The sequence below is a fragment of the Vespa velutina genome, chromosome 10, assembly GCF_912470025.1.
Source record: "Vespa velutina chromosome 10, iVesVel2.1, whole genome shotgun sequence".
Taxonomy (NCBI): domain Eukaryota; kingdom Metazoa; phylum Arthropoda; class Insecta; order Hymenoptera; family Vespidae; genus Vespa; species Vespa velutina.
The window spans coordinates 7,668,927-7,683,218 of NC_062197.1; the positions used below are offsets into that span (position 1 = coordinate 7,668,927).

The following is a 14,292-nucleotide window of genomic DNA, read 5'->3' on the forward strand; positions in this document are numbered from 1 at the left end:
TATCTTTCATCAAAGTCTAGAAGAAAATCGACAGAGTTACCTTGATAGAAGTGCCCCTGTCTTCTTTTTCGTCTTGCCGTAGTATTAACCCTCGAACCCATGTCCTCGATTATTTACACCCTACTAACAGGGGATCGAAAGCTTTATAATGTTCTACGTTTCACGAGAATTCTGTCCCAGTACTGTCAATTGTGACAAGCTTCATAACTTACTTTATCTTCCTTAGCTTTAACGCTCGTTCCCGTTGAAATTCGCTTCGAAATTCTTAATAAAGTTTTTGGAAATTCTACGGAACAGTTTCATTGTCTTATTTAAAGCTCAGATACGTTCCGAATGACAATTAGTTTCATAGGAATTAAAGATACTGATCTATGACATTTAGCTCGATGGATCGAACCGGATCGAAACGAATAAAAAGATTCGAGAATATCGTAGGTATCCATCCTTTATCGTGCAAAATAAAAAAAAGAATATTCGCGAAACCGTTCGCATACTGCTTCTCGTGCTCTTGCCAGCCTGATTCCGTGTCCCTACGCTTTGAGAATCGGCAATGAGCTTTCGAATACAGCCATCACCAACTATTGTCGAACTTCCAAGACTCTTATTCCCCCCGAATAAGCTTTCCCTTTTCCTTTGGTCTCCTCAATTCTAGGCGCCTTCCTTCATTTTCCTTCCGTCTCTTTCCTCTTTCCTTCTACATTCGGCCACGTTCCTTGAGAAACATCCAGGACAATGGAGTTACGGATGAGAAAACGAATCGTCACGCCGAACACGCTGCCTCATATCTCGATATTTCGTCCTTGGAACGTAGAACTTCGTGGCATTATCCGAAATTCGAACACGATCCGTACCGGGTAAAGCACACCTCGGAACATTAATTCGAACTTGTCAGACGATGACAACAATAATAACAACAACTACAAAAAAAAAAAAAAAACAGAAGTCAAAGAAAATGAAGAGAAAGCAAAATTTCGAGATTTAGAGAACTAAAATTCGTGCGAGCTGAAAGCAACGAATCGCAAACTTTCAAGATATTTTGTCATTTCGTTGAGAGAACTACCTTTCTCTTTTACAACGGACATCTATAAATCTCTCTCTCTCTCTCTCTTTCTCTTTCTCTCTCTCTCTTTTTCTCTTTCTCTTTCTCTCTCTCTCTCTCTCTCTCTCTCTCTCTCTCCCTCTCCCTCTCCCTTTTTCTCTCTTTCTGGAAACGACTCACAATTTTTCTCGCGGCTTTCAACTTAAAATAACGAAACACACCCAGACACGAAAGACCGGTAAGTGTGAATTCTTATCAGAGTTATTTCAAAAGATAAAGAATGCAAGACACTCGCGAAAAATAAAAAATTACAAATGACTTCCGGTTACTCGTTTGCCGGTTCAACAGCCCTTTAGTAAAATAATAGAAAAATCGGAATTCGATAACGAATGACTTTCGCACGATTAATCGGAATGTGAAAACTGGTAAACTCTGATTATTTTCTGAGATAACTTCTCCAATATTTGAATCCGAAAACGATTCGATTATCTCGAACTCCGTTCTCGAATATGCGATAAAAAGAAAACGAAAGAAGAAATTCAATGAGGAATTTCTTTTTAATTTCCTTTTCTCGCTCTCTTTCTCTCTCTCTCTCTTTTTTTTTACTTTTTTATTATGGTTAATACGCTGCTTTAAAAGCTACATATACTATGCTTATTGTATTACTTTTCTTTTTCTTGTATTACCACTTATCCATAATTCTATTCTTTCATCGATATGAGATTCACTCTCTTTGAAAATATATTTTCTTTTTTCTCATTTTATTCTGTATTTCGGTAAGACACGGTGCGATATTTCGTTTTGAAAAAGATAGATAGTAAGTAGGTGTCATTAGAAGGAATAAAAACTGATATAATAACTCCTTTCTCGAAGCCGCAGGCTTCGCTCTCCAAATGTCCCTGGAGAAATTATCCTTTTCGAAGAACCGACTGTCGCCTCTGGCTGCAACGTTAGCTAGCCCTTTTCTTTTTTCCTCCTCTTAACTGTTCCCTCTCCATACGATTCCGTACTCTCGTTTGAAACCTGAAAACGAGAAAATTCGTGTCACCAAAGAAAGATTTATTTGGATTTTCACTTTGTTACCTTCAAGGTCCATATATATAGACACACACACATATACATATCCTATATATATATCCAATATATATATATATATATATATATATATATATATATATATATAGGATAGTATAAAATATGTATATAAAACATATATATATGATAGTTCTATTAGTGATGGCCCACTTTTTTTAAAGCTTCAATACATTATAAATTTAATCGACATCCAATATTAATTAAAAGCAACATATATTTATGAAATTGGATATATGAAAAATTATAAAAAGTAATTCTAAAATTTATAAAAAAGATAAGAAAGAGAGATTGTTTCTCGTGTAAAAGACCATCTCACTGTCCGAGTGATATAATCCATGATTGTAGCTATCATGGTCCACGAAAAAAAAGAAAATTTTGTACATAACAGAAAGAAAAATTATTTCTTTTGCTCGTATAAAACTTCTTTACCGAGATCACATAAATTCAAAAATGGTTGAATACCCTTCGTGAAATCATTTATCACATCTTACACATTGTATTCATGTTGTCTTATTTCGTTATACAACTGTACTGCTCTTTATACTCGAATCATTCAACATTATCTTCTGTGCCAAAATTTTCTTTAGTCTTGTTGACTACATAATCTGAAAAATTTTCATCCGAGGATGAATCTTCCGTAAGAGAGACATTTACGTTTGTGTTTGCTTAAATTTTTAGCATGTTTTGTTACTTTTTTCACTTGAAACGTTTCTTATGTTTTCTATTTTATTGAACTACATCTGATGACGTACTGGGGTTGGATTAATTTTATTTAGCAGTGTGTCTACCGTGTCTGCCATGGAAGTCTTTTTATTTATTACTTGCAAACAAGCAGATAAGACAGGTATCTAATTTCTTCTGGTTCTTTATTTTCCTTTGTATCTTCTTTAATTACCTGAGACACATGTTATTTTGATTGTCGTTTTTCATTTGAGACAGCACATAATAGATCTTTATCATTCAAATTAAATAAAAATCATCATCTTCGTAAATAATATTTAAATTTACGATGGGTCACCTATCGTCAAAAAAATCGAGCCATCTATCTCGAAAGTCAGATAGTGATATCTCACTTGTTCTTTTTAATAATAAAACAATATCTCATTATAATATAAAGATTATAAATATAACCTTTAAGTACTATTAATTTATTGTATTTAGAAGTAATTATTTTTTCATAATTAGTTAGTAAATTATGATTAAAAGAACGAGCAGAAAATTAATGAGAGTATTTAATTTCTATATTACAGATAAATTATTTATTTTCTTAAATGAAAACAAACGTATTGAAAAAAAGAGTATTATTCATGAGTTTCGTTAATAATTGTAAATTCTATTACTAAAAAATTGGAAAATCAAGCTATATCTGCAAAATATGAGATTCATGTCATTTGAAATCATTATATTTAAATATTTAATAAATTATTAAATGTATATATATATATATATGTATATATGTATATATAAGTATGAATATATTATGAATTTTCCATTCGTTTCGCTTAATTCTATCAAAAACGTTCGATAAAAATTATTTGTAGTTGAACTTGCTCATTTTCGATTCTTGTTGTTTTATTTTGTCACCCTCGTGATACAGAGTACATTAGCACGTATTTCATTTTTCTCGATCATTTATTTAAGTCCCTTTCCCGATAATGTCCAACAATTAAAATTAGCATAGGCATACTGCATTACAAGTTATAATGAATCGATTCATTCGTGCGCGTTAACAAAATAAACGTGAAAAAGTTGTTCGTTCGTTCGTTCGTACGAAAGAAAAATAGAAAGAAAGAAATAAAGAAAAGAAGGAAGAGTAATACACGAATATCTAAAGTTAGGGCAGGATGATGGATGCATCTTTATTCCGTACAGTTCACTGCGGAAAAACGATGGAAAATTATGTAGGGAAATCATTCCATGGCATAAACAAAATTCTAACTTGTATTCCATAATTAATTATTGCGCGAGAAAACCACCTTTTGTTTTTTATTTTCTTCTTTTTTTTTTTTTTTCTTCTTTTTTTTCCTTCTCACCCATCGAGAATAAATAACGACCGTATATGAGAAGTTTATAAAATGAAATACTTATTTATCTGAAATAAAAATATCGAGGGGTCTTAGATGAGAAAGTTGCTGCATCGATATCGATATGTGGATACAACGAAAAAGGGAAATAGAGATGCGGTTGTAGACGTAGATAGGTAATACGCTTTCGAGCGGATTTCGAAGATCCATCAGGGTTTCGTTTGTGCCGTCGACGTTTACCTTGAAAGATTAGCTTGACTTCGGATGTTCTTGCCCACCGGGAGAAGCAGAAGAGATCGTATTCGATGTCGCGCGCGATCCTTCGATGTTTGCGAGTGGAAAGGGTACCTAGAAATGAGGGTAAAGAGAGAGAGAGATAGAGAGAGAAAGAGAGAGAAAGAAAGAGAGAGAGAGAGAGAGTGAGAGAGAAAGTAGATGAAAGGGAGACTTGCCATGAGTCGAGTTATCCAGGATCGACTTCCGTCCTGGAAACGACTAGGGAAACTTGAGAGAGAGAGAGAGAGAGAGAGAGAGAGAGAGAGAGAGAGAGAGAGAGAGAGAGAAACGAGATTCTCGCGGGAACTTGGATGGGAACGAACTCGAACCTAGGAAGACCCGCAAGTCGAGATGATACCTTGATTACTTAGGCACTGCAAAGTATTGATTTCATTGGGTAGCGCAATTCACGGGTTTCGGTCCTATTAAATTGAACGAGCTAATAATAGATGACCAATTACTGAACGACCGCTTCTTCCCTCGTCTCTTTCTCTTTAGTTTTCCTCTTTCTATTCTCGATCTCTTTCTATCCTAATCTTTTCTAAAGGCATCCTTTTAAAATTGTCTCATAAGACCCACGTAAAATATTTCGTTATGAATGTGCTGCAGGTTAGGTGAGTTTGTGCATAAATTTCTCAACTCTCTCTCTCTCTCTCTCTGTCTCTCTCTCTCTCTCTCTCTCTCTCTCTCTCTCTCTCTCTGTGTGTCTTTATCCATCCCTTTCTATTTCTCACCGTAGGAAACCTCGAAACTTCAATATTTTACCTATGTAAAGTTATTGCGCTTTCGTGCACGCAACGGTACAGAGAAATCTCTTTGTCCACGAGTTTAATACGAACCGAAAAGGAAATTGTTATTTTCGAGGGACATATTAGAAGCCTCGCATAAAAGCTTTTCTAAGAGATTTTATTAGTTTGATGATAATAATTCATTGGTCCGAGTTTTCGATGGGTTTCCCTCAACTCTCGTTAATTACCGATACGACTTAAGGAGATATATGTATAAGAAAAAAAAGAAAATTGATAAAAATAAAAAATAAAAAAAAATAAAGAAAAATCGTCAGAGAAAATATCGATCGACGGCTCGACGTATTTCAGGATTGGTGAAGTTACGGGAACTCGTGAGATCACCAAAATCTTGCGAGATGGAGGTTCATCTCAGACAGGCCGATCCCGACTCATACAGGCAAGTCTTGTCCGAGATGAAAAGCAAGGAAATTCGAAATCTCATCGTAGATACGAGACCGGATCACATGCATCACTTTTTACGAACGGTAAGATGGAAACGCTTTGTCGATTTAAACGTTTCTCATTTTTCCCTGCCCCCCTCCCCTCCCGCCCCCGCACTTTGCCCTCTATCCCTTTCTAACTTATTCATTTGAAAATTCTTTACAGATATTGCAGCTGCAGATGAACGACTACAAATATCACTACCTCTTCACAACTTTCGTAAGTATTAACGTAAAGTATCAAGAAGACGTAATGGGAAAGTCATGTACCAAGGTTTATATTTTTTTTTTTTCTTTTCTTTTTCACTCTTTTTTTGGGGCTTTTTTTCCACGTGTAAGGATATCGAGACTTTCGACCTCGAGGATTTCAAGTACAATTTTGTCAATATCACTGCCTTCCGTTTGGTCGACGCCGATGACGTGGGGGTGCGAGGCATCCTCAGGGATATGGAACGGTATCAGCCAGCCGGAAATACGATTCTGAATAAGTCAAAAGTTATTCAGGTGAGTAGTGTATTCGATCTCTTATCGCACGTATGCGATGCTCCTCGCATAGGATGATCGCTCGACCTTTCACGATCTATTTTCAAAATAGGACGTATTTATTTTATATATCTAAGCAATAATGACATAAGTACGAACGAATGAGGAAACTCACTTTTGTTTCTTTAAAAAGTAAAGATATTTTGTTTCCTTTTCTCTCGTGTACCGTTTTGTACGCCAACGATATATGTACGTGTAAATAGTTCTGTTGGATTTCTCAACAAAGTCCATAGTATCTCTTAGAAAAAAAGAAAAAGAAGAAAAAGGGAAAAGAGATTGGAGGCTATGAAAAAATAATAATAATAATAACAATAAAGGTTGCCCGAAGCAACGACGGTCGTGACGGCAATAACAATAGCCGCCTCGATAGCGCTTCCGAGATAATATCGTCTTATTTGAATTATCAGAAATTTTTTACGAGATAGAAACTTTCGAGCCTCATAAATGACACTTATTCCGTCGTCACGGAAAAGTCAATTGAAAAGAAATGACAAGACTGAACGAGATGTGTATTTTTTAAAAGCAATATTTTTTTTTTTTTTTTACATCGCGAATAAAGAAAAAAAGACGGGATTACTTCGAAAATAAAAACGCTGAAGATTTATATTTTCAACGAAAGATTTGATTCGCTTCTTTTTTTCTTCTTCATATCGACGTGCTTTCAAAAATTAATTTTCTATCATTCCAAGCGAGTAATTGGATTTTCAATGTTCTGTCAATCAATTTCATCTTCTTTTTATTTCTATTCTATATGAAATCAAATACGTATAATATATATATATATATATATATATATATATATATATATATATATATATACATATATATTATAACACATGATTATATATATATGTCGCGTTATAACTTTCTTTTTCATCCTTACGTGATTATAAGATCGTAGGTAGAAGGTTGGACAATTTTTGGAAGTGGTTTTTCTCGAAACGTTCTAATCTGCATAGAAATTGGATGAAAGCTTGTGTAGTTATATTATGATTCACGTACGATGAGCACATTATACGATCTCAATTTTTTTTTCTTTCTTTTTTTTCTGATAGTCACGCACTTTCATATCTATATATATTATATACATATACACACGCACACACGCACGCATACACGCGCACACACATACATATATATATATATATATATATATATATATATATATATATATATATATATATATATATATATATGTAAACAAATATTACATAAGATATTTCGGTCCTACGTTCTTAATACGGATCCCTCGTTGTCGAGGAAAATTCATCGCACGTAATTGCATAAATCGAGTTTAACTCAACCACGGACTCTTTTACTTTGGCCATGCTCCCGTTTCATATCCGTGAAAACCAAGTAATGGACGAATATAGTCATTTATTTTCGAATTCCTCGATCGTTTCAAATTACCATCGTACCTACCTTCATAATTTCAACATTCAATCGACTGGTTGGTTAACCAGTCGTTTCCTCCGAAACTAAGTATCTTCATAGTTTGAAATTATCGAACATATGTACGCATAAGAGATCTAATCAATTTCATAGTACTTATTAAAAGTATACTAATATGTTCGAACATTAACGATATTTACGATAGGTGTATATATACTCTATATATATATACCTATAATATATATAATACATATATTTGATTAATATCAAATACATATATTTGATTCATAGTACGTACTTTATTACGATTCTATTACGTTATTCCGAAGAAGTGAGAGAACGTAATTATTGTAGAAATTCTGTATTGGTTGTAGAGGAATCGTCGACTTTGCGGAAAGAAATTGAATTAATAGAACTCGAGCCAAGTCAATTGCCATAAACTTCTTTAAGAAACATGATTAAAGATCGAAAAGGATATTCTAGATGAAGGATGAGATCCAACATTTTCTAGACGACAAAATCGTTACTAATTATCGAGAAAATAAAATCATTAAAAGCTGACTCTCTATCTATTATATACATTATTATATAATGTATATATAACGATGTCATTTTAAATTCACATTCTTTATATAGTTTAGAATATCTCGACTGAAATAGTTTCCATTAAAAAGTATCGGTAAAGTTATAGTTATGATAAACTATAAAACTTGCGAAAAGTGTAGAGAAATCTACTCCTACGTTTATTATTTGTATCAACTAGCACAGTAATCGTAGCACTAATATTTTATGTGTCGCGCTTGATACCCTAAAATGAAGTAAAAAGTTTACAAAGCTATGCGACTTCGTAAAGAGGAATGATGCGGAGTTCGCATTAGGATGAAAAATGTGTTTGCGAAAAGTAATATGAACGAAGGCGCTTAAAGACTAACGAATGTTTCCATAATAAAAAAAAAGCAAAAATATAAAGGATTAGAAAAGTAGAAATAAAATAAATAGAGGAAGATAGAGATAGATAGAAAAAGAGAGAGAGAGAGAGAGAGAAAGTGAATATGAAACGAAACTGTATATTTTTCTCCTGAAAAAATGATAAAAGCATGAGAGTATCAAGAATAACATCATTTTCGATTCTCTTGTCTTTCGACTCCTACTCCTCTGTCATTTCTTTATATATGAAAACGCATACATAGTTAAAAGTAAGTAAACTAAGTTACTTGCTGTTATTAGTTTTACTTATTTAGTTAAATGAACGTGACAGTTTTATCTTTTCACATTATTACACTCATTAAGGTTTCCTTCTCTTTCTCTCTCTCTCTCTCTTTCTCACACTCTCTCTCTCTCTCTCTCTCTCTCTCTCTCTCTCTCTCTCTCTCTCTCTCTCTCTCTCTCTCTCTCTCTCTCTCTGTTTATTTGCCTGTCTGCCTGTCTAACTGTCTTTGTCTTTTTCTTTTATATGATAATATTTATTCTTGCAAAAAACGAAGTAGAAATAATAATTTTATTATTTTCATTTTCGTTTCGAACAAATAACGATCCTAATCGACGTGTTAAACTTTTCAAGGATTAATTACGTCAACGGAGACGATCCTTCTGTGAAATAAAAACTAGAGAATATTGAATGAAAGTAGACGATTACTTGTACCAACGATTCCTTCGAGTACGATACGAAATCATGGCGTTGTCCGGGAATTCAGTCCCCATGGGCGTTTCACGCACACTACTTTCTTCTTGTAAGTTCTATCAAGCTCCGACTTTTTTCTCCTTCGTTCTATCGTAAGACGAACTAAGCTAAGCGACCGTTTTAACTTAACGATACCAAAGCGTCTCGCAAGAAGTTCACTCGCAATCAACGTCGTTGCATTACCGAGAAAACGGAAAAAAAAGTTAAGTCGAGAGTAAGAGAGAGAAAGAGAGAGAGAGAGAGAGAGAGAGAGAAAAGAAAGAAATAGAAATGATAAAGAAAAGGCATCTTTAGCGATGCGCGTGCGAGATAAGCATAGCTTATCTGTTTTTCTACGAGCCTTGAAAAGAAATGTAGACGATTAAGGAAAGACTGTGATCTCTAATCCTGAAAGAAAAAGATCAAAAGAAGAAAAGGAAGGAAAATATATGGGGAAACTCGTTACAATCGCATACTCGATGAAACCTCTTCTTGTCTTTCGAAATTTCTCTCTCTCTCTCTCTCTTTTCCTCTCTCCCTCTCTCTCTCTCTCTTTCTTTCTCTCTCTTTCTTTTTCTCTTGTTTTTTTCTCGATAGAAATTTCTCAAGAAAAGCGAGAAGGAATACGCCCGTGGAATTTTCACAAACCAGGATAAGATTTAATTATCGTTCTAAATTACGAAAAAGAAAAGGAAGAATTCTTTGACGAAGGAATAGGTTTTGCATTCACGGAAAACAGAACTCGATGAGCTTCGAACAAACTCGCTCTAGCAGGCATCCCTATCCAATCCGAGCGACCAATGAATCACCGAATTCCCTGCGCCATGCTGGATAACCTTTGCTGTTGGCGCCATAAATCAGACTATCTCGTGCTCGTACCAACAATTTTATTATTTTATTTGTCCGTAGCTATAGGCATCCTAGAGACGGCTGTCTGCCTGACTAAAGTCATTTCCAGTACGTTCTTCGGTACGTCCTCGAAAACGCCTCTGTTGTCTTTCCGTTCACATATAAATAAATTATGCGGTCTCATCGATATATGAGTCCATCACGCTTGTTGAAATCTTTTTATTTTTGTTACCAGCCTTCGATAAGGACGATCGGTCTTTTGCAAGATCTCTCATATCTTTTACTTTTCTTTTCTTTTTTTTTTTTTTTTTTTTTTTTTTTTTCTATCTTTTTATCGAATAATATTTCTCAGAGAATGATTTTCTCTTCTTAAAGTCAATAGATTCGAAAGAAATTATTTACTGTTACTTGCACATACTGAATCTGACTTCGAGGAGTATCCACTCGGAACGTCAATAATTTAACCAAAGTATGCTCGAGACATTGATAGGACAGAAGTAAACTTTAAAATTTAAACGATTGCCCTAATCTTCGGCCGTATCTCGGTTTGCCAAATCGATAGGATAAACGTTCTTGAAACTACTTTTCTCTTTTTCGTCGATGAAGAAAACTCCTTTTACCGCGAAGTTTGTCTTTTGATCGAAATAGAACGGAGTTATTTAATAAAGCTTCTTACCTGTTTGATTTACTGAATGATTTAAATCTCTTGGAATATTCGACCTATGGCCGCTTTTCAGAATCTATTTTTCGAGAAGTTAAAATAGCCCTGTCGACAATAAAGAAATACTGAATGCAATATTAACGCTTATAGTGTATTTTGACGTAACGCAAGAAGCGACAAAGTAGAAAGGTGAGAAATAAGTTCGGGAGAAACTCGAGGTATATAACAGAGTTCGCACGAAGCATTTCCATTTCGCTTTAAATGCTAATTACCATCAAGTCGATCCGGATGGACTCGGGACTGCAAAAACATAGTTCCTAGTAAATTTCTCTTTCGTAAAGCAAGTTATACCTCGGAGTTATATTTTTTTTTCCCCGCCTCTATAATAGAGAAGAAGAGAAAGGACGACGAACTCATTGGAAAAAAATAAAAGGGACAGAAGAATCGGGGGTTCCTTAAAGTTTCTATTACTTTCAACTGTTCCATTATTTGCTCTTGCAAAATTTGCGGTGAGAGAAGGTGCTACCGTCTCCTAAATCTCTCTCTCTCTCTCTCTCTCTCTCTCTCTCTCTTTCTTTTTCTTTCTCTCTAACCATGTATCCATTCGTCGCACTTTCTCTGACTAAACTAAGCGCAAGGTAATTAACGGGATCCTCAGAACTCGTGTACATTGATTCTTCCTCGTGTATAGACCAGTCGTCCAATTTACCGAACAGTGCGCAACTATCTCCAAGGAATTAATTGCTATTATTAAGCGAGTCGTTAATCGGACGACAAGCGATCTTTCGTCGAAAAGTCTTTGGGAAAGTTACTCATTTATCTAAACGTCGAACTATCAGTGAACCGTTAAAATTATTTGACTATAAAGTAACTTATTTCATTTTCATATCGAACGCATAACTATAAGGAAATTCTATTCGAATCTTTAACTTTGTTCGATGAATATTGTATTTATATACTTGGCATATCTAGTTACTATTACCTACATATATATTTCTTCGAAAATTCGACAAAATCCATTGTTAACCGATGCACGCAACGATCGACAAGTAATCTCTTTCTCTCTCTCTCTCTCTCTCTCTCTCTCTCTCTCTCTCTCTCTCTCTCTCTCTCTATTTCTCTTTCTCTTTACTCGTATGGTTCGCATGAATTGATCGTGAGAGACACGTGAAAGTTGAAACTTTGTCATGTTATAGTGAACTTGGTCGAATTAAAAGCACGCTCTAATTAACTTGATATAATGTGCACATACTTAAATTAGCACAACTAAATATCATAACTTTTGAAAGGTTAAGACTTTTCTGATAACGCCTTTTATTTTGTAACTTTGTTAAAGCTATGTATCTATATATAAGATCATGTATTAGAATCATATTTTCATTTTCATCTATATTGATACGATATTATTCAAAGTCTAACAGAAATTTCTATTCGTTGCTCGTTATTATGCTCGTGTTTATGCTCGTCGTTTGAATTATAATTTGATAACGTACAATCGGCTTTTTTATTAATTAATGATATAGAATAAGAAAAAAAAAAAAGAGCAATAAAGCTAACAACTCCAATTAATTGTCCATTCGTTTTACAATGAAGACAATCCACTTATAGAGTCTCACGTAATCCCAGCACCCTTTGCTTTATCTCTACGCTTACCTCAACACGTGACGTATTTGCGAAAGACAAACGAAAGGAAATCTTCCTCTATTCTTTTTCATTCGTTGCCGAGAACTAAATTCGTTCAGTGTATATAAGTCACAAAGTTCAACATCTCGTAATCACGTGTCAACATTTTTCTTTTCTTTTTCCTTTTTCTTTTTCTTTCTCTTTTTTTTTTTTTGTTTTTTGTTTTTTTTTTTTACAGAAAATAAGCTCTTGCCAACATCGAGACGTACATAGATATCATTGAAAATGTCTGTCAATAACAGACTCGGAATGTAATCAGACGAAATTCGGATCGATATCCTCGTGCCTCTCAATCATCCCATTACTTATTCAGTATGATCGGAGATCGATCGATTATGTTCGTTTAAATTTCTTTTCATTGATTGACTGATTGATTGATTGATTTATTTATGTATTTATTTATTTACTTTCCTTTCTTTTATTTTTTTTTTTTTTTTATTTTTTTTTTATTGTAATTGTTTCGCCTAACGTGTATTTCCTTTTTTTGATATACTCTCTAACAGCCATTAATCAAAGTTTTGCGCAGACGAAATAACGGAATATCGTATAACCAATGCTGTAATTGAAAACTTGTCAGTACAATGACGGAAATAACGAATATACAAAATTAATTCGCAGTGCACAGTTCCCTTACCGCAGTAGTATATTAAATTTCTCACTGAGAGAAATTCAAGGCAAGGAGAGGCAGAGTTAAACTGTCAGAAATGTGTTAAAATCGGCTATGTATGGACCTAGTCGAGATTTCAACGGTATTTTAATCGTCGATATTTCACCGCTCATTTTTATTTAATGACTTTTTTAATTATAAAAAAGGAGTTTTAAGTATGAAAAAGGTCATGTGTTGAAGAATAGATGACAAGAGAAGAAGTATACACTTTACCATTGTGTGGAAGATCAAATCGAGAACTCGAATACGGCGAGAACATAAAAGCAAAGTGCCCAGCCGGTACCACAAACAGATGCAACCCAACAGAACGCGATACAACGTAGAATGTAATGTACTTTTCCATGCAGACCTGACTACCGACATTGCTTTTTATAGCTTTTCATATTTTTCTACTTTCTTCTTTTGCTCATCGTTCCGTAGCGGTTGCATGAAAATCAAGGGAAAACAGGTTGGACGTTCGCACAATGAAACTCCAAAGTGAGAAAGGTAGAAATGAGAGAGAGAGAGAGAGAGAGAGAGAGAGAGAAAAGGATTACATAAAATTATAGTAATCGAAAGCAAAAATCAGAATACTTAAGAATTTTGATATTGTTTCGAAAAGTAACAGATTATAACATTCGTTATCGATGTTTTGTTCGATAAAGACAATCGAAAAAGTCATCGATTATATCTTTTAAAATATTTTGGAAATTTCGTGCGATCGAAAAGAAAAGAAAAAAAAGAAAAAAAAAAAAAAAAAGAAACAAGAAAGAGAAAAAGCCGATAAAAACGAAAATAAACCTCGATAGGATTACCTCGATAGAAAACAATATTACATTTTATCCGACTTAGAGATAGAAACGAACGAGAGATGCGCATCAATCAAATCGTTTTTATCATTCCAGGCGGAGCCAGCTTTAATGTACGACAGTGTGCAGGTCTTCGCAGTGGGTTTAAGGACTCTCGAGCAATCGCATGCCTTGAGGCCTGCCAATATATCCTGTGAACTTGAGCATCCCTGGGATGGTGGATTGTCTCTTATTAATTACATCAATTCCGTAAGTCGTTTTGAGAGATCTTTATTCGTACAACCAAGATATCTAACTATTATTTTTCAATTTGAAATTAGAAAAAAATTTTGGATATTAAATTGATTATAAATAATAAGAGAGAATATTTACATTCAAAAATCATTA

At 34.1% G+C, this 14,292-nt stretch overlaps 1 protein-coding gene across 9 annotated transcripts in view; it reads left to right on the forward strand.

The window, feature by feature from the left end:
• LOC124952683 (glutamate receptor ionotropic, kainate 2-like) overlaps positions 1-14,292 on the forward strand; it is a 75,121-nt gene that overhangs the window by 32,725 nt on the left and 28,104 nt on the right. For all 9 annotated transcript variants that reach the window (XM_047502913.1, XM_047502915.1, XM_047502912.1 and 6 more), the window contains 4 exons: positions 5,532-5,707; positions 5,829-5,882; positions 6,002-6,166; positions 14,002-14,154. In XM_047502913.1, the coding sequence (XP_047358869.1) occupies positions 5,532-5,707; positions 5,829-5,882; positions 6,002-6,166; positions 14,002-14,154 (548 nt within the window). The remainder of the gene's footprint in view (positions 1-5,531; positions 5,708-5,828; positions 5,883-6,001; positions 6,167-14,001; positions 14,155-14,292) is intronic.